A 20,410-nucleotide genomic window follows, 5' to 3' on the forward strand; every position below is an offset into this window, starting at 1 on the left:
ACAGATTGGGGCGTGGTGGGGGTCATTGATGCTGGATCCAGAACACAGTGGGAGACTTAGAGACCTCCTGAGGCTGACAAATTCTTCTCTTAACCTACTGCAAGGGGAGGGACAACGGGGAAAGAGGCCTTAAGAGGAGCAGAAATAGAGGAAATCAGGTAAAGGATGAATATCTGCAGAGGGAGGGAAGGGGAGGAGAGAAATTATGAAATTACAGGAAAGGAACGTGAGAGAAACGGGCGTTGGGAGAGGGTAAGGAGAGGAAAAATGGCAGTAGAACTCCCATCACCCAGGGCACCGGGGAACCCCATCACTAATCCTGTGGGAGTACGCTGCAGTGGCGGGCTTGGGGGTAGAATGGGGGCGGAACCTGGGCCAGGCCAGGACCACTGAGCTGTCCCACCTCTACCCAGACCATGACCAACTTCAGTCTTTGGTCCTGTGCAGTCTGTTTCTTCATCTGTAAACAGGGTTAACGACAGACAGCTGATGTCAAAGTATTTGGAAAGCACCACAACAAGGGAAGGAGTTGTGATTATAAAGGTCCATGGATTTACATAGGGAGATGTATACCCAGAGGCAGACGATGAAAGTAGATGTGGCCAGTGTATATATGTCTAGAAATGGCCCAGTAGATTCCAAGCTCCTCTACCTGCCCAATTTAGTGAGTCAATGTCCAGCCTCGAGGTGGGGTAGGAGGTGGGGGCCTGCAGCTAGACAGGTGAGGTTCACCTCCCGCTAGGGGCACGAGGCCCTGGGGCCGAGTTTAACAAGATCCGGCTCCTGTCTTCTTGGTCACAGGCCCAAGCACTCGGTCTGTCGCCACCAGAGCACAGGCCCAGGCAATGCTTATCCAACTAAACCCGCGCCCCTGTGGGGACCTTGCTCCAACAAAATCCCCGTTGTCTCCTTCCATATAGAACGAAAATCTCGCTCTATGTCTTTGCCCAGCTCCGCACCCTCGCCACCCCAGCGATACGGCCTGGTTAGGTCCCTTTCCCCACTCTGGGGAGCTTCTCCTTATCTAGGACTGAGGATGGGGCAAAGGGAGAGGGGGGAGAAATAGAGGAAAAGTGGGGTGACGGTAGGGAAGCAGGAAAGGGGTAAAGTGACAGAGAGCCGGGGACAGAAACGGGAGAGAGGGAGAGACCAGCACAGTGAGCCAGAGAGATCCGGAGAGGCCAGCAAAAGAGACACAGGCTCTCGCCACGAATTCCTTAATGATTCCTTCCTCAGGCGTTTCTGGGGCGCCTCCGAGGTGCACGGCCCGGGTCTGCTCAGGTCGCGAACGGCTGCAGGGTGCGGCAGTCTCACCCCCACCCCCTCGCTGTCCCCTCCCCACCTAGCCCAAGGGGGCCGGAACGGTTTCGGCGCGGGGGCTTTTCGGAGCAGTCGAGTGGAAAATAGACTTTAACCCGCTTTGTGGCAACAAGGGCGCCCGGAGCGCTCTCCTGGGCCGGGGCTCCGGGCGCTCAGGCGGGCCATTCCCAAGACCCGGCCTGGAGTTCTTGTAGAGTCTCGCGGAACGAGGACCTCCTGGCCTCGGGGCGCCGGGAGGCCCGGCCCGGATCCGCGCACCCAGGCCGCGGCCAGGCCGCTCTGACTGACCCGGGCAGCAGCGAGGAAGCGGATCGGCCTGCAGTCCCCTTCTCGTAGTGCGCTGTCAGGGTCCCCGTCCCGGCCTCCCTATCACCGCCTAACGCCCTCCTAGGCCTGGATGCGGTGTTTTCCTGAGGCCTGGAAGGCCCGGATGAAAAAGTTTTCTGAGTATTGGTTCTCCTTCCCAACTGCCCTCTTATCCCCGGGGAATTAGTGCACGAAATGGAAACTGGCTGGAGTAGTCCGCTGCTCCGCGGGCGCGGGTGGAAGGTGGGGGTCGGGGGAGGCCAGGCGGCCGCTATGTTCCCGGGACGGCCGGTATGTCTTCTTGGGGATGGCTTTAGACTGCTCGGCCACCTCCAATTTAAGGCAGTGTCTTCAAGGCCCCGGCCTGGCCTGGCCCGCCTGCACCTGAGCCCCATGACCAGAGAAGAGGCGGAAAGCAGATCGCCCTGCGTCCCGTTGCGAGCCGGCCGCGGTGTCTGTGGCTGGTCAAGGAGCTCCTTCCAAGCTCTGAGAACTGCAGCTTGATGACTGCAGGGGGACCGCTCCGCTAGCTCCTCCAGCGCTGTCCCCGGCCCGGGCCCTTGCGAAAAAAATTGCGCGACCCCTTTCCGGAGCTGTCACCCATAACACCCAGAAAACGCGAAATCTCACGACCAAGGCCGCGGCTTCAGACTGCGGCCCAGGAGACGGATGGTGGGTGATCCCGAGGGTCCTGGAGGCCAGGGGAGCAGGGAGCTGGTTCTCGGGAGAACCTATTTGTTGGACTCCAAACACCCACATTCCACTCGGATCCAAGTTATCTGCGAACTGAAACGACATCCCGGGACGAACTGGAGAGGGTTCGACTGATTTACACACCGGGGACTGGGGTTGGAGTTTCTCCCAAGCCCCAGGCCCCTTATACGCCACCTTCGGCTCCCGCGTGGGTTGAGACGGTTGCGGCGGCAGCCAGACTCTGCTAAAGGGCGGAGATGCGAGAAGACGCGAGATGGGGAGGAGGCCTAGATCGCCCCGCACAAGCTCCAGTCCGGTTTTTGCCTCCGACTGCTGGCTCCGTCCCCACCCGCTGTCCCTCGCCCCGCCCCGCCCCGCCCCCCACCTTGGGGCAGGTGAGCCGCGGCCAATGGGCGGGCTCGGGGCAGGTGCCCGCTAACTCTCGCCTCGCATCGCGGTGGCCGATCCCGGGCTGGACAGTGCTGGGAGGGCCGGGGGCGGGGGTCGGTCCTGGCTGGACTCGGGAGGGAGGGGGCCGGGCTCAGCCCCCAGGCCATAGAGGCAGCTCGCAGCATCGCACGGAGCCCGCGCCAGTGCCGGCGCCGGGAGCTGCCCGCTCGGCCGCAGAGGCCGGCGAGCCTAGCTGCGCGCCGTGGCCCGACTCTCCGTTCACTGGCTCGCACACCCCTCGCCGCTCCGCGCCTGGCTCGTGGGCAGGGGCTGAGCGCGGGCGGGCGGGCGGGGGAGGTGAGGGGTGCTGGTGTGTGTGCATGTGCCTGGCTGGGTGCACACCCCGCACGGCGGCGGCGCCAGGACGCGGAGCGCTCCCCAGCGCCCGGCTGCCTCGCTCGGCTCTGGCGGCCGCGACCATGTTCCAGCCCACAGCCAAGCGCGGCTTTACCATCGAGTCTTTGGTGGCCAAGGACGGTGGCACCGGCGGGGGCACTGGCGGCGGGGGTGCAGGCTCCCATCCCCTGGCGGCGGCCGCCTCGGAGGAGCCGCTCCGGCCCACGGCGCTCAATTACCCTCACCCCGGCGCGGCCGAAGCGGCCTTCGTGAGCGGCTTCCCCGCCGCTGCGGGCGCCGGCCGCTCGCTCTACGGCGGGCCCGAGCTCGTGTTCCCCGAGGCCATGAACCACCCTGCGCTGACCGTGCACCCGGCGCACCAGCTGGGCGCCTCCCCGCTGCAGCCCCCGCACTCCTTCTTCGGCGCCCAACACCGGGACCCTCTGCACTTCTATCCCTGGGTGCTGCGAAACCGCTTCTTCGGCCACCGCTTTCAGGGTGAGTGCCCACGTTGTGCCCGCCTCGGCGGCCGGCCGGCGCCCGTGCTGAGGTGGCGCGGGGAGGCTCGGGGGCGTGCGGGGCCGTTCAGAAGTTGTTGCTGATGAGGCTGCGGGTCCGCAAAGGCCGATTCTTAAGCAGGGACGAGCCACGCCAGATCCATCCGCGCTTCTGCCGCGTTGGGCTCCCTCCCAGAGAACCAGGTTGGGACCTCTAGGCTTTCCCAGGAACGATGCCGGTCAGGACGCCAAGCCTGGGCTCATCCTTGGAGCCTCTCCTGGTCCTCTCTGCGGCCTGCCTTAATCTCTCCTGGCTGAGCCAGTCCCATCCCAGAGAGCGCAGCGCCCGCCGCCCTGCCTCCGACCCAGATGGACCTGGGACCATACTTCGCTCGCACTTCCACCACCAACTCCCAGGGATCCGCCTTCGCCGGCGCTTGGAGGCAGGGGAAAGTCCACCTGCGTGGCCCGGGTCTGTGGGAAGAAGGGGCAGAGGGGAGGGCAAACTGGAGAGTTAATGTTCAGTGTTGAGTGCTCTGCTGTCTTGGGATGTTTGTCAGCAACCTCGACCCGACTTCTCCAAGTCACACGTGCTTCTCGGACCTAGGGTGGGAAGGTTTGCAATAGCAAACTGGCTTCCTCCGCCACTCGCCGACTCCGGGAACCCACCGGCTGCTGGGGGACCAACAGCACTCCTCCAAGGCAGGGGGCGGGGGCAGAGGGCTTTTAAGGTCCTAGGCAGTCCGAGCCCCCTAGTCTGCACTGGGCAGTGGGTTTGCTAAAGATCCCCCACTGGTCTCGGTCTCTCTCTCTCTCTCTCTCTGTCTCTCTCTCTCACACACACACACACACACACACACACACACACACACACACACAGGTTTCAATGATGTGACTTTTCCAAAAGAAAGAGTTCCATTAGTTGGAGTTCGTTTTCTTCTTTGAATTTGTTGGAGTTTTTCTTTTCTTTCTTCTTCTTCTTCTTTTTTTTTTTTTTTTTTTGGAGTGTCCTTAATTTGTGCAGTAATTGGTTTAGTTTCCGGTTTTATTTTGTTAGTGTAGACCGGACCTCAGTCTTATGAGGTTCCATGACTCAGAGCTAGGTAACCCTGATTTTAGCAAAACAAATGAAAAGGATGTGGATAGAGCTTTGGCTCCTGGAGCTAATCCGAGGGTAAACTGGGTGTACACAGTCAAAATAAACTGGATATTGGGTACAATTATCTAGATAACAGAAAAAAATGATCTCTTGAAGCTTTCGCTATAGCTGCTTAACTGTTTCACGGAAAGCCGCTTTCCCGGGCCCCGATTTGTCAGACAATTTTCTCAGTCCCATCTGGCCAAAGGATACTGACCCAACAGATCCCACAAAATAAGATAATGTAATTATTTGAGCAAGAATCTTTGTGGGCAGTTTTGTCTGCCCTGGGGATTTCAAAGATTTGCCCAAATCATTGGGGGGGGAGGGGGAAGCCTATGGTGTCAGCCGCTATGGGAAAGAAACCTGTCAATTAAAATATATGTTTACTGGTAAAATGAAATATTATTTAAAATTGAGCAAACCACCTCGGTCCTCTATGGACTGGGTCCCCGGCCTGGGTCTCTAAACCTCGCGACCGCGGGCCAATTTGAGAGTCGCGGCTGTTTGTGAACCTTCGGGCCCGGGGCGACGGAGGGACCAGCGGTTAAGAGGCTAGTAGAGAAACAGGGGTTCGGAGAAGAGGGCACAGCTGGTCCTGAGCCCTGTGGTCTCTGCTCACTCGGAGATGGCCTCCCGGCGACGGCCTCGGCTTTGGACCCGGCGCTCCACGCCCTCCGCGCTACCTTTCCCGCCTCTGGCCTCGCCCGCGCGGGCTTAGGGTGCGAGGGCCGGGGGCGCCAAGCGTCGGGGGCGCCTTGCGAGAGATCCAGCTCCAGCTCTGAGCATCCCCAGTCAGGCGAGGCCGAATAAATCCTCCGCAAAACCCTCTCGGAATTTGCCGCCGCTCCCTGAGCCGTCAGTCCCGGCGGGCACGTTGTCGAGTTGCAAAAACGGTTGCATTTTTCTCCCAAGAACTGTGTCTGGACGCGGAGATGGAGCCAAATGTGGTCGCATTATTGAACACGGAATCCGTTGGGCACTGAAGGACTTTTCGAATCCTAAGAAGTTTTGGTTTCAGGGCCGGTCATCGTCGGGGCAGACCCCTGCGGCCCGGGCGCCCTCGAGTCCTGCGATCCCGCGGGCCCTCGGGGCTACGAGCCGAGCCATTTCAGGCCCTCCGGCGCCGCGTTTTCTAGAGAACCGGGTCTCTGCGATGCTCATTTCAGCCCCGTTTTAATGCAAGAAGCGAAACCCTACACGAACGAAAAGGAACACGTCTGCGCTCTGTGCGCAGCGCTCTCCAGCAGCGCGGTCCCGGCGCGCAGGGAAGCGGCTTCTTCGCTGAGCGAGGCGGTGGGAGAGGAAAAGCCAGCGCGGGATGGTCGGGGCCAGGCGGCGGGACGCCGAAGACGGGGGCGGCTTTCGAGGCCTGAAGGGGAGGAGCTGGCGGAGACGACGAGTTAGCCGCACTTCGGTGCTATTTCCCCCGGACAGCAGGAACTTTCCAGGCCGAGGAGCAGCGTCGGGAGGGGGCCGTGGGAGACCAGGCCCTCTGGGACTGGTGGTGGTAATGGGCCGGTGCTTCAAAGGGCGCCTTTGTTCCGGCAGGAGGAGGGGGAAAGAGGTTATCTCCGTTGCCGGGCGGGCCTCTCCGTCTCGTAGCCCCAGGCCCCTCCGCCCCGCCATCCGGCCCAGAGCCCCCAGTCTGCCTCGGCCTCTCCAGGACGGACTGCAGCTCGAGCCCCGGGCCTTCGAACCCCTAGCTCCCACCTCCTGCCGCCTCACTCCTGGGAACCTCCGTTGCTAGGTCCCAGCCAGTGCCTTAAAGGGGCCCGCAGAGAAGGCTGGAGGAAAACGGGGCGGGTGGGGTACAGTTACTAGCTCCAGGGAAGGCTAAGCCAGCCCCTTTCCACTTTTCCACCTGTCCTTGTCTGAAACTGACAGCCCGCTCTCAGAGCCCAGAATTACTGCATCTAAACAGGCCACACCGCAACCCAGTCCCAAGCTTGTTCTGCCCTTGTGATCCAATTAAGGGAAACTGAAGCCTTGGTAGGGACGTGTGAGGCCCCCTCTCCATAGGTCAGAGCGAGAGTGGCCCAGGCTCATAGGCACCACCCTAGTTCTTACACAAACATAGCAGCTATTGGTGAGTTTCTCAGTTTTGTACTAAACATACTGTTCCTTACAGGAAAGAGCCCTGATTCTTTTGAAATCAAATCTGTCATCACTAATCAACATCTTGAATACTTATTTCTGGCCTCTGCTTCTTGGTTGGGTCAGAAGGACCCCTGTGTTTCTGCACATGGAACACAGACTACAGGATACATGCTATCTGTCCCTTCAGGGCATTACAATGAACTGGGGCTATTCTCTCTCCAGTTGAGGGAGACCTCAAGCAACCTACCTTTCCCCTAAAATAGCCTGACTTGAAGCAAAGAGACGTGTATGTCAGGAGGAGCTTGTTGCTTCCGTCCTCCCCTTTGGGTTTATAAAGACAAACATAGAGAACTCTACCACACAAGTGACCAATACACACCACAAAATTACAAAATAGCCATCAAATCACACACACTGAGGCAGGCTGCAGTCCTGCTTTCTCAGCCCCACACTACTTTTCACACTTCTGCATCCCATTCAATCACAACTCCCCGGTCTCTCCACGCTGCTACTTCACTTCTGACCAATCTGGGCCAGTCAGGCTGCTGAGGCCAAACCCTGTGATCACAGGGGTGGGCTTTCTCTCCCTCTTCAGCTCATTTGTCCAGAGGAAACCACTGTTGGTACTTGACTTGAGCTCAGAATGCTGTTGTTTTTTTGAGGCAATTTATTTTAACATCAGCAAGAAGTGTTTGCTTCCCACCCACCTCTCTCACCTATCTCCGGCCTATCACACTGGCCCTCACTTGAGGCTTTAATCCTTCTTATTCCCACCTGGATCATTCTTCTCCTTTCTCTCCCTCTTACCCCCCTCTGCCAGACCACCTCCCCTGATCATCTGTCCCCTCCACCACCGCAAGCTAAACTTCTCTTCCTTCTGTCAGGCCTGAGAGCCCTGGATCTGCCCCCACCTTGAAGGGCCCAATGGGCAGGGTGTCCTCCCTCCATCTTCCTATGATGTGATCCCACTCACTTTTATAGAAGCACAGATCCAGCCACTTGAAATGGATAAGGTGACTGGAAGTTAGTGGCTTCTGCCTCTCAGGCAACTCTGTCTCCCCCCAAGCACTAGCCCCTCATTCCTAGGCAATGCTGTTCCACAGAAAACCCCAGCAATAAAGTTTGCCTGTGTAGGTGTCCAAAGCCCATGGACGTGGAGAAAGTCATGTCAGGCAGTTTCCACCAGCAGAGGGATATGAACAGTTACCTGGAGAGTTTTAGCCATAGCATCTCAATTATGTGCCCTTGCTTCACTTACAGAGATATTTCCAGAGATGGGAGATCTCAACCGAATTATCCAAACAATTGTCTTAAAAAATGAAACAACAAATCAAATTGAGTCAAACCAGTGGCCGTTTCTGAAGAAATTAATCGGATCAGTCAATCTCAACAACTAACTGTCAAAACATTTCATCTAGTGCTCTGCATTGTTGGTGGGTCAGGGTACTGTTATGTGCCACTGCATGAGGCTCCGTGGATGATGTCAGGGCCTGTTTCCAGTCTTGTTGGCATGTGCAACCAAGCCAGAGGTGGTGTGAAGACCTAGTGGGGGGTTCACTGAGACTGGGGCTGTGGGTGGAAGCTAGTTTCACTTTTGTCGTTCCTGACCCCACCACCTCAGCCCCATCCAGCCCAATGTCAGCCCCTCCTCCCGCATGTACGAGCTGAGTCCCCATGATGGCCAACATTTGCCAAGGGACAGTTGCACTCTTTGAAAATCCTGTATGGTAGATGGGAGAAGAAGACAGTAGGGAGGCTGGAGCATGTATTTACACACGCCCATGCAGAAACCAGTATATCTATATCTATATATATTAGAGAGAAAAATGACATCTAGATATTTATACACGTGTTTCTTCGGCAGGGGATTATTCAGGGATGAAGCAAGGCCTTTTTCCACCAGAGAGCAGTAAGTCTCCTGTGGGAAGAGGATTTTACCTGAAGGCCTGAGGGGAGAGAGGTGGGAAAGCCGGGAAGAAGAAACCTAACTTTAGACCTCCAGGTGCTGCCTGGATGCTGACTTAGCCCATAGCCTATTTTTACCACTTGCAAGGCAGAGCCTTGGCTTGTTGGAAGGAATTTTCTATGGGCTAGTAGCCTGAGCATTTAGTTGCAAGGCCGGTTTAAGCAGGTGTGAAGGGAGAGTTCCTGGGATACCCTCTTGAATACCCTCTTGAATCTGTATTTGGTAGGGGGATGCCTCACAACCTGGCTCTTCCCCTTATCACTTTCCTGACACCCAGCCCCGTCTCTGCTCTTGGTCCACTTTGAGGGAGACATGACGGGGCAAGCCGACAAAAAGAGCTTCCCACTCCTTGGCCTCTTAGGTTGCTCCAGGCACTGTGGATTTGGGCCTCACCAGGCCTGGGCCCACCTCCTGGCCTAACAGTGATCCGCAGCGCTGCGATTCCGCGAGGCCCCCTCAGCCGGGAGGTGTTGGGAAGGGGAGCGGACTTACGGAAGGGGCGGCAAAAGGGAAAGAGGAGAAGTGCGTGTGTCAAGGGTTGGAGAGGGCATCGGAGCGCTCCGGGGCGTGTGCGAGAGCGCGGTGCAAGGGGTAGCTTGGCCGGCTTCCGCGGGCGGCCCGTTGGCCGGGCTGCGGCTCACGGCGCCCTTCTCTCTGTCTGTATCTGCGTGTGTTGCCGTCGGCGGCGCGGCCGCAGCGAGCGACGTGCCCCAGGACGGGCTGCTTCTGCACGGCCCCTTCGCGCGCAAGCCCAAGCGGATCCGCACGGCCTTCTCGCCCTCGCAGCTTCTGCGACTGGAGCGTGCCTTCGAGAAGAACCACTACGTGGTGGGCGCCGAGCGGAAGCAGCTGGCCGGCAGCCTCAGCCTCTCCGAGACGCAGGTAATGCTCCGCGCTGCGCCCGGGGGCCAGGTGGAGGGGGGGCCGGAGCGGCCGGCCTCACCCCCAGCCTTCCCCAGCTTCTCCCGCTACCCCTGCGGCGCCCCCGTCACGCCTGTCTTCCCTCCGACTGTACGCAGCCTCGAAGAGGCCACAGGACTTTTATTAAGCACTAAGGACCCACCGGGAGGTTGGGATCAAACCTTATCCCGACCCCACTCCCATAGCCCATAGGAGGTGCCAGTTGCCAGGAGGCGGCTGGCGCTCTCAGGAGCCGGCCGAGCGCGGAGCGCCCAAGCCGCGGTCACTCCGCGCCCACCCGGGCCCTCTGGCGCCGTCTCAGCCCTGCGGTTACTGCAGCCCTTCTCCCGCCACTGTTCCGGGGGCGCTCAGGGGTGTGTGGGGTGCCCAGGCCTGTCTCGCACTGGCTTCGCTGCTGTGCAGGGGCAAAGCGGGCGGAGGCCTCGCTGTCCCCCAGCGGGTGTGCTGTGGAGAGAAAGCCCACGTGTCCTCAGGCTATAAACATCAGAAGCAGAGGGATTAGGCGGGAGCGCGCAGCCCTGCTGGGGGTCCAAGGGGGGCACTGATCTCTGCCCAGCCCGGCTGGCAGGGCTCAAACTGTGGCGTGTGTGCGCGGGCGTTGGCGGGGCCTGGGAACGGTGGGAGAGCAGATTCTGGTACTCAGGACCTGTTTCCAATCACTTGAAGGGCTGTTGAGTTGGGGAGGGAATAAACTGTAATGGAGTTGAAGGGGTTTGAACTGGGTGAAATTACAATCACCACGTAGTATTTTTGTAATTGATAATTAGAAAAAAAATTTAAAGAACTAGAAGGGAATTATAGGGAGGCAGATTTGGGTTTATTGTAAGTAAAGACTTTGCCATAAATAAATGCTGTCTGGAAGCACCGCTAAGCTCTTAGTCCGCCCGGAGTCCAACGTGCGGGGGTGGCTGGCTGCTGCCCTGGAGGCGGATTTCAGTATCTGAATGGGCTTCGGGAGACCTTAACTCCCTTCTGTCCCTGACAGAGCCCAGATTTGCAAAGAGAGAGGTCGGATGGCGCGGCCCAGCAGCTCTCGCCCGCCGGCATTTCATCTTCCGCTCCCCTTTCTGCTCGCCTCGCCCCTCTTACACCACCATCCTCCACCCTAGTCCTGGACAGTGAGAAGGCGTCCGGCTGGAGGTGGGGGTGGGGTGTGTGTGCAGCCTGGGGTCTCCCGGGTAGCAGTGAGGATAGATGGAAGGCGTCGTGGGGGAGTCCAAACCCAAACTTCGTACCCAGCATCCTGCAGCCCCGACCTCACTCTTTGCCGCTCACGTCGCATTTTGGTATCTATTGTCCAATCTATCTGATGCCCTATTTCATCAATGCATTGCTCCCATCTCCGCGGCAGGACCCGGGCTTTTTCAGATTTGCTAGCTGGGCTGTTCTAACTGCAGAGATAAAGCTTACAAAACAACGGACTTAATTTTAAAAACGTTTTAAAGAAAGATATGTTTTTTAAAAAAGAAGTTAATAAAATAATACCCCCTTTGCCGTCTTGGCAAACAGTGTTTTAAAATTGTTGTTTAAAACAAGGTGTCAATTTAAGAATGGTATTTATAGTTAACTTCATTTTTAAAGTATTAGTTATTAAATTTTAATTGCAGAAGTGTAAGAAAACAAAACCGTTTATAAGCCCACCACCCACAGATTAACACTTGTTGAAATAATGTCATTGTTTTTAAACTTTCAATTTTTTAGCTCAGCCAGAGTATTTTTAATTGACTTTCTTTTAACTGAACCTATCTGCCTGTCAATATTTACTCCTAACAATGCCGGTTAGTAAACCCAATGATTTTCTTTCATTTTTATTATAAGGTGCTTAAACATATATTTAAAACAAAACCAGATAGAAAATAAAATGTATCCAGCTTCACTAACGATCAAAACGCATGGCTAATCTTGTTCCATCTGTAAATGAGCTGGTTAAGCATATGAAACAAACAAACAAAATAATAAAACTGTGGGAGATTTAAGCCTGAGAAACCTCCTTGTAGAGTCCTGTCTTTCCAGGTGAGGCCTTTGAGATGGAGAGATGAACTAGGCAGAGCACCCCATGCAGGCAGATGGGATTTCAGTATCTGCCTCCTTGCTAACTGACTGTGTGACCTTGGGCCAGTTACTCAACCTCTCTGAGTTCTGTTTTCATCATCCATAAAATAGGTTGTTTAAGGATTAAAGGCACCTAATATGAACTCAAATAAGATTAATTCTCATCCCCAGTGCTTCCCTTCCTTTTGTTGAAAGTAATGTGTCAAATTAGTGTTATAATAAGATCCAAACCTGGAATTCCTGACTCTTAGTTCAGTCTTTTTCATCGGCAGAGCTGTCTTTCTGTCCCTCTCTTAACTATCATTAAGACCTAGGCTATATAACTAACTAATTATCTATTTATCTCTCTGTATTTGCCAGGCAGGCTGACCTGTCATTTCTAGCTATCAGCTATTTGTCAAGCATCAGTCACTCCCATCAGCCCCCTGCCATCTACTTCTACTGTCAATATCTGTATTCATCTCTCACAGAGAGCTATTTTATATCTAGCCGTGTACTTCTGTCTGCTTTCATTAAACTGCCTCTGCAAAGCTGGTTAATTTATATTTCCTATTTTTTATTAATTCTATTTTCTTCTTAACAATAATTCCTATTTACCCAACTGTTGATTATCTCTTTATCATCTACTCTGTTTTACCTTCTGTGTATCTACCATCCATCTCAAACTTCCATCTCTATAGATCTTTAGCAGCTGACAGTGTATGCATATGTCTGTAATGGTTACCATCTCATCAGCTCTCACTTTGTCTTTTTTTTCTGGGCCTCAGTTGCTGATCTGAAAGATTGAATGAAATGAACTCCAGGGTTCTTTTCAGCCCTGAGCTTCTGGCTCATCTATATTCTACTTCTCTGTATTTCTGTATAACCCCTCCTCCAGGTTCTCAGAACTCACAGCATATCTCCCGCATATCATAATATTTATAGGACTTTGCTATTGTTTAATAATCTTCCATGTCAAAATGTCAGTCTGTACACTGGTTGCATCCATCTCTCAAAGAAATCTTGAAATGCAGATTCCTGGACCCTGCTCAGGAGATTCTCTTAGGAGTTCCAGGATGGGACCCAGGAACATTTTTAAAACAGCTCTCTGGGTGATCCTGATAAACAATAGCCTGAGCATAAATAAATAAATAGGCCTGAGCATCTCAGCTCTGGGAGGCAGAGGCCAAGCCTTCCTATTTCTTGCTGTGCTCCAGGGCCCAGCTCAGTGACCAGCAAAAAGTAGATGCACCGTAAATATGTATTGAATGAACGGGCAAGTTTCTCTTGATTGTATACTTTATCCATATGTTAACTTTATCAGTCATTTCCCTCACTCTCTGCTGTCACTGCTCCCTTTCTGTCCCTCTCCTTCTATCATTCCCTTACACTTTCATAGCTGATTGTTGATCTAGATGGTCGAATTTTATTTACCAGTTCATGGATAAAACTTTTGGGAGGGTTAAGCAGATTGGTGTGGGGGTCTTAGTTCAGATTTCAGGGGTGTCTGTATGCCCAAAGCTCTAGCATAGGATATTGGGGGTGGGCAACCTGAGATGCTTTGTTGGGGTAGGGCTATAGTTTGCTTGTGTGTGGGGTATTTGTGCTGGGATGGCCGTGGGTTAATCCAGGAGGTGGAGGGAGGGGCCCTGGGCAAGGGCTAGGTCTTCCTTCCGGCTCTAATTATTTGCTTCTCACTGTTGTGCAGCCCAGGAGTCTCACTGGAGTGAAGCCCATCTAAGCTTCAGTCCTGGTGGCTGGTGGGGCATTCTCGGGCCTGGGTCAGATCAGAGCCGAGAGAGAGAGAGTGTGTGTGTGTGTGTGTGTGTGTGTGTGTGTGTGTGTGTGTAATGGGTGTATGTAACATATGTATGCCCATAATGTGGAGCACATGTGGGCTTAGTGTGATCAATGCCCAAAGGTCAGGTGCTATCATATGTACACGGCATGGAGTGCCTCTGTGAGCTTCTGTGCATGTGTGGGGAGGGGCACATTAGTTCTGGGGGGAGTGAGAGAAAGCATTTGGTTGCTTCAGCTGATTGGTTGGTTAGTGTTTCCAGCTGCTCCTCCAGCTCTGAACAGTTCAGGAGGTGTTTCTTGACCTTCCCTGGCTCAGTTTAGCTGAGCTAAACTGTGAGGGAAAAGCATGCAGAAATGTGGTGTCTTGGCCTTGGAGATTCCTCATGCAGTGCCAGGGCATGTGAGGGGTGGGTGACTGGAGTCCCACTGAAGCCACAGCTGTGGACTGAGGGAGTCAGGGGAGAGCTGCATCGGTGGAAGTCTCCTGGGAGGCCGCAGACACGCAAGGCTTGGAGGGATGTGTAGGTTGGTGGGAAGAAAGGGGAGGCTTTGAGATTAAGACGGAGCAGGAGCTGTCAAGTCTGGCTACCTTCTTGGGTCCCGAGAGCATGGGTGGTGGGGTCTTACGAGGCAGGAGTGTGTGGTCACCTGCCTATGGGTTTTTCCCCCCAGGGGCATGGTAAGAAGAGTTCCTGCCTGGAATATCTGCCTTTTGGGAGATGGCTGAGAGGGAGATACCCTAGGGACTTGAATTTTAGGGAAAGGTTGCTAGCTCACTGTGTGTTCTGAGATGGACTCATCCCTTCTCTAAGTCTTGGCTCTTCTCCAAGAACTTCTGCACCTCTGAAGTTCCAGGAGGCCAGTGGGAGGCAGGAGATAAGGGAGACTGGAATGGTTCTCTGAGGGTGTGGTCCTGAGCGAGCAGACAAATCTTGTGATGTCTCCCTGAGAGTGAGGGCAAGCATCCAGGGCGGACTGAGAGAGGAGGAACCAAGAAAGCTCAGGAAGAGTTAGGACTCTAGTTGATGGGGAGTCAGAGGTAACCTCAGTTTGGTGGGGTGAGGGTTGAGCTTAGCAAGGCATTGGGCTTGACACTGAGAGCGGGAGCAGTTCACGTGATCAAATGTTAGGAAGTGGATCCCAGTGGAGAGGGCAGGGAGGTGAGCCGGCTGAGGAGTGGCTTGACTGATGTCGCTAAGCTTCTTTCTAGTATGAGGACTTTCTCTGTGTCTGAGGATGACAGACTAGGAGGACACAGACTTAAATTAAAACAGAGGAGACAACAGTAGGACATAAGGAGGAACTTCTTGTATCAGAGTTACAAGACTCAAATGCCCCTTGATAGAGGTTTTTGAACTCCTTGATGAGAGGACAGGTATTCACCTGAAAGTATGCAGGGGCCAGGAGCCATGGGCTTTCCCATTTGGGATGGGCTAAGATGGGGAGTGGTGGAAAAGAAGGGATCCAAACCTGGTTCATTCAAAGGTAAAGTCTGAAACACTGGCTGGAGTTGTAGTTTGCTTGTTTGTAAGTTCATTTGTCCACTCACTCATGCACATCTTCATTCATTAATGCGTACAGTGATCAATCTGCTAATGCCTTAATGCCTTCATTCATTCATTCATTCATCCGCAGCAGTTTTACCTTCTTTATCCTACCTGACTCAAGCTGACCCTTGTCCCCTCAACAATGGATCTTCCTCTCCACCTCCCCCCTCAGAAGTGGTTAATCCAATCCACAGCATGAAGAATTAAGAACTGACCCTCTTGTAGAAGTGTCCACTGAACTAAGCCAAAAAAGGATCCCATCTCTGCAGCAGTTAGCACTTTCAAAACCCCCTTTCCAATTAGACCTCAATCCCTCTACCATTGATTTTCTCCTGTTTTCCAGGTTGGTCCAAGCGCCTCTTTCCTAGAGCATAGGGCTAGGTCACTTCACCTCTGCCCCGCTGGCTGAACATACCTGGAACACGCCCACTGGGCCTCCAAAGCCAGCTAACACACCACTTTCGTTCTCCCGGTTCCCATACCATCTGATGAGGAGACAGAGGTTTGAGCAAATGAATTAACACGTTGCTGGGGTCATTGTTACTGAGGCAGATAAAAGCACTAAGGAGTTACAGACAGGTGATGGGGCACATCCAGTCTAGGAACAAGGGAGCAGGGTTTCGAAGACTAAGCAAGAGTATTCCAGGTGGTGTAACTCAGACAAAAGTGGAGACTCTTGGAAGGATCTCGCTTATCAGAAAAACCGAGAGACATTGAGTGAGGTGGGGACTTGGGCGGCCACAAGGAACCTCTCTCTCCCCAAACCCAGAGGGCTCAGAGATGGGTGAGGGGTTCCTCCAGCCAGCATCCCAGGTGTGCCCTGGACTTGAAAGGTGAGTAGCGTGCCGGTGTTGAGGGGAGGCAGTGAAGAATAAGCAGGCCTCCTAAGGCCGCTCCCACTGCGCTGGTACCCACGCTATGTGACCTGGTTCCTTTCTAGGTCCTCTGTCCTTTAGGGAAGGGGTTCTGGAGTGACCCCAGCATTGCCTGGCTGGGGTGTCACTCTTACCTCTTACTACATTCAGAGCCCAGTTCCTTTACTTTTTCCAAATAAAAAAATTACTGATAATTGTTATCAGTAATGCATTAAAGAAAAGTCAGAAAAGTGGAAAGAAGAAAGACAAGTCACCCATACTTTGGGTACATTTCCTTCTAGTCTTTTTTCCCCATGCATAGGCTTTGTTTTTCCATGGTGTGATCACACTGTGCCCAAACTGTGCATCCTGTCGTTTTCACTGATATTACTAAGTCATAAGCATCCCCTTGTTATTACAGTCTTTGTAAACAGCATCTGGACACTCAGCCCAAGGCTGTTCTCCGGAAGATAGCCAGGCTGCCTGGGGAGAGAGTTTTCGTCCCTGTTTCTAGAGAGCTGCCTCCTTGACCCTAGTAGTTTTCATGGAGAAAGTATTCAGAATTGCTTTTCATTTGTATGTACCAGGAAGCCAGCCCTGGTGTGAAAACATACCCTGTGCCCTGTGCCCAAGAAGCTTTCCTTCTTTGGACCAGTGAGGCTGGGCAAGAGTAGCAGCCTAGGTCCATCCCACTAGAGGCGAGTCTCCTTCTGAAAGGAGACTGGGGAGTGTGTGTGGGAAGGAGAAGGTGCAGAAAGGGGCCCTGTGTCCCTGGTGCTGCCCCAGATCACGCATCACCAGGCTGGCCACGCTTAGCCCTCAGCCAGCCCCTCGGGCTCTCAGGAACACCGCCCCAGGCCTGAGTCACACACAAGCCTTGCACAGGAGGCTGGGCGAGCTCACCCGCCTACGGGCTGGCACAGTCACAGTGGGCTCCAGGGCGGGGGGCAGGGGCCAGGCTGGCTGCCAAATGGTTGTGCCGAGAACCACCCAGGGCCCAGCTAGCCCTGTGCCCAAGGAAAGGTGGGCATGGAATCCAGAAGCCCTGCGCCTGGAGCATCTGCCATCCTCCCCATCTATCTGAGCTGGGACATGCAGGCAATGGGTTTGAAGCCAGCTCTGGAAATGAGGGAAGAAGGCCTTCCCTCACCGTCCACCAAGGCCAGGTACCTCATCTCTTCCTGTCCCTGGCTGGCTGCTCTGTGTGTCATTGACCACTGGCTGCCCTCACACCTATCCTCGTGCTCGAAAATTAAAGGGCAAGGCAGATGGTACCATGGAAACCCTGGGGAGGGGTGGGCTGTTGGAGGACCCCTGGGTTGGGTCGGCTCCATGGAGGGGACAGAGGGGAGTGTCTGGGAGATGTGAGAGTGGGGCATCCTGGGCACGAAGCTACTCCCTGGGCCTGGATGCCAGGCCTGCTTTGGCTGTCACTGCCTGGCTTTATGCCTACGGCCTGTGCTTTTCACCCATTCTCAGGGAGCAGGGGCAGAAGTGGGTAGTGTTTCTGAGGATTGCCTTTAGGCCTGCCCGGGAATCAAGGATCTCCCCTCAGCACTCACTGCTGCTGCCAAACCGAGGTGCTCATCATCATTCCACACACATGACTTACCGCTCACCACCTGCATGGGCACTGTGGATCACTCCAACTGCCGTTGGCTAAACCTACCTGCTTTTTAAATGTGCTGTCAATTCAGGAAACCATCCATGCCTCATAACCCTGCCCTTCGGCACCACCTTCCCCAGAGACCCTCTGGAATTCCACCTGAGGTTGCTAAGATGGGGTCCTCTGGTGGAACAGACTAACCTAGACAGCATGAGAAGTTCGAGCCTCGAGCAGCAGGGTCCGTGACCGTAGGAGCGCTCTGGCTGTCCTGGGAGCTGCTCTTGGTGTGGACACCACCTCCTGGTTATGCAGCCGTGTCCACTCTGCCTCTTTGTGCCACAAAGAGCACAGCGTTGCCCCGGGGGGTGGGGCTCACTCCAGGCCATCAGAGCCCGTGTGATGGCTTCTTGTATATTCCCTCATTTCCTGTTCACATCAACCCTGAGAAGGAGTAATTATTCATCTCTTCTCTAAAAACTGGTAGAGACCCAGGTCTCTCTGTTCCTGTGGTTGCAGGAACCAGGATGCTTGGCAGTTCCATGACCCCCTCCCTTCCCTCTGTTGAGGGGACAGGAAAACGGCCGCTCTGTGGCCCCCTGTGCCCTCTCCCTGGCCCCCTTCATTTGCATCTGGAAGGGCAGACCTCCAGACGCATGAGGTGGCACCGGCCAAAGGAGGCAACCCTGGCCTCGGTTTCCCCTTCCGGCTCCCAGCTCAGCCTGAGTGCTGAGGCCCTGGTGGCCGCTCTGGGGGCCTCCTGGGTGTTTCTCACCTGTGCCCCTCCCTCCCTGGCCCAGGTGAAGGTGTGGTTCCAGAACCGGAGGACAAAGTACAAGCGGCAGAAGCTGGAGGAAGAGGGGCCCGAGTCGGAGCAGAAGAAGAAGGGCTCCCACCACATCAACCGGTGGCGCATCGCCACGAAGCAGGCCAACGGGGAGGACATCGACGTCACCTCCAATGACTAGGGTGGGCGGTCACAGACCCACGAGGGCGGAGCGCTGCTCGCTGCTGGCCAGGCCCCTCGGCGGGCCCAGCACGACTCTGGCCACTCCTTGGCCAGGCTGCGTGGAGGCCTCAGGTCACGGCCCCAGAGGGCTTGGAGCCTGGGGCCACCACCGACAGAGGGACAAGAAATGGGCTGGCTGAGGCCCGGGACTGCTCGACCTTCTCCTCAGAGAGCCTGCCTGCCTGAGCGGGTTGCAGGCCACCGCAGCCTCCCAGCCACTCTCCATTTCTCTTATCTCCTTTTTGTTTTGATGCGTTTCTGTTTTAATTTATTTTCCAGGCACCCGCTGTAGTTCCTAGTGATCCCCTTGTGTCTCCCTTCCCTATGGGAATAATAAAAGTCTCTCTCTTAATGACACAGGCATCCAGCTCCAGCCCCAGAGCCTGCGAGCCTGGCGTGGTGGATTCTGGCTCTGAGGGCCATTGGCGGGACAGGCAGAGCAAAGCTTGCTCAGGGCCTGGGAGCCTGGGGTGGGGCCTTGGAGACTCAGTCCATTCGCTCTTCTCCTTTCTTGGTGGTTGACCCTGGTCTCTAGCTTCAGCTCCACAGCAAGAGAACCTGAGGCTCGATGTAGGGAAGGACCACCCTGTGTCTTGAGGGAGGCTATGCTCAAGTCTCTCCAAACTTAATGAGCAGGTGGGAATCAGGCCCAGGTGGGTCGGGGAGGAGAGAGCGTCCGTACTTGCCCACGCGTAGAGCTCTGGTGGCTTCTCCAGTTGAGGGAAAAACAGAGGAAACGGGGAGTGTTGGGGGCTGGGTGGAGGGCGCACCATTCACAGAGGCTGACGGTCCCGGCCGCAGGTCCTGGCCCCACCAGGATGCTCACCTGTCCCTGGAGAGCCCCCCCTCACCCTCCCGGCAGATGAAAGCTACAGATGAAAGCTTCGGACCCCGGCTGGAGGCCGAGCTCGCAACTGGTTCCCGAGGGCTCAGGGCCTCCCAGCCTGGCAACGAGCTCAAGGCAGGGCCCGCTAATCTCTTTAGTTCATCCGCCTCCAGTTTGTCCACTTGTCTTTCCTGCTTGTCACACATCATGTTTTCCTTCATCCATCCTAAGAAACAAAACCCGTATTCCTAACACCCTTTCCCTTACGATGTCCAGACCTGCCTCTACCTCTTCAGCTCCCATGTGCTACCCAACCCCTTGCTGTCCCTCCTCTGCCTCCCCACTGGGCTGATGCTCATGACCGCCACCAACCACAGTTACTGCCACCCTTGTGGCCAGACTCCACACCTCCTGTCTGGCTTCACTGCTCCGCACCTTCTGGCCATTCCCTCCTGGGCTCCCCCGCCCCTCCCTGCCTTCACTCCGGTACCTCTGACGCCTCTTCCTGCCTCTCTGAGTCCTCCCCAGTCATCCCTGTCCCATCGCCTCTGTCCACCTCAGGGTCAGTCCGTGCTCCTCCCGCCTCCCGCACTGTGCCCTCCGCCTGGGCCTTTGCATCCACCTCCAGGACTTCCCTTTGCCTCCCAGCCAACGCCTCCAGCCAACCTCTGCTGAGCTGCAGACCTATGAGCCGGCTGCCTGCTGCCCTCCGCGCCCCCCAGCACCTCAAACCCAGCGTGTTCACAGCTGACTCACGGCCCCACTTGCTCTCTTCCAGGACTGCCCACCTTCGCAAACAGCCAAGGTTTCTTCTACCTTGGGAAACAGTGTACATGGATCCCGGGGGTTTGCGAGGGGAGGGCAGGGGTGGGAGGCATAATGAGGTTTGTGCAGATGTCAAGGATGAGGCCCACTTCAAAGGAGGACCTGCGTGCTGCGGCTAGGGTTCTCTTCCTCAAGCTCAAATAGGACCACGCCACCCCCTTCCTCAGGCCCCCACTCCGCTCCCTTCT

The 20,410-nt window shown here is 55.3% G+C and overlaps 1 protein-coding gene across 2 annotated transcripts; it reads left to right on the forward strand.

Annotated features, from left to right (window-relative positions):
• Positions 1-2,576: 2,576 nt before the first annotated feature.
• Positions 2,577-18,585, forward strand: EMX1 (empty spiracles homeobox 1). 2 transcript variants are annotated; one of them, XM_068564725.1, is made up of 3 exons: positions 2,577-3,603; positions 9,504-9,688; positions 18,363-18,585. In XM_068564725.1, exons 1-3 carry the CDS (start codon positions 2,577-2,579, stop codon positions 18,528-18,530), a joined length of 1,380 nt encoding a protein of 459 aa, XP_068420826.1. In that variant the 3' UTR covers positions 18,531-18,585. The 2 variants fall into 2 exon arrangements, with proteins under 2 accessions (XP_068420826.1, XP_068420827.1); XM_068564726.1 differs by having other exon boundaries at positions 3,189-3,607; positions 9,508-9,688.
• Positions 18,586-20,410: the final 1,825 nt, after the last annotated feature.

The sequence above is a fragment of the Eschrichtius robustus genome, chromosome 15 (genome assembly GCF_028021215.1).
Source record: "Eschrichtius robustus isolate mEscRob2 chromosome 15, mEscRob2.pri, whole genome shotgun sequence".
In the NCBI taxonomy this organism is placed as follows: Eukaryota; Metazoa; Chordata; class Mammalia; order Artiodactyla; family Eschrichtiidae; genus Eschrichtius; species Eschrichtius robustus.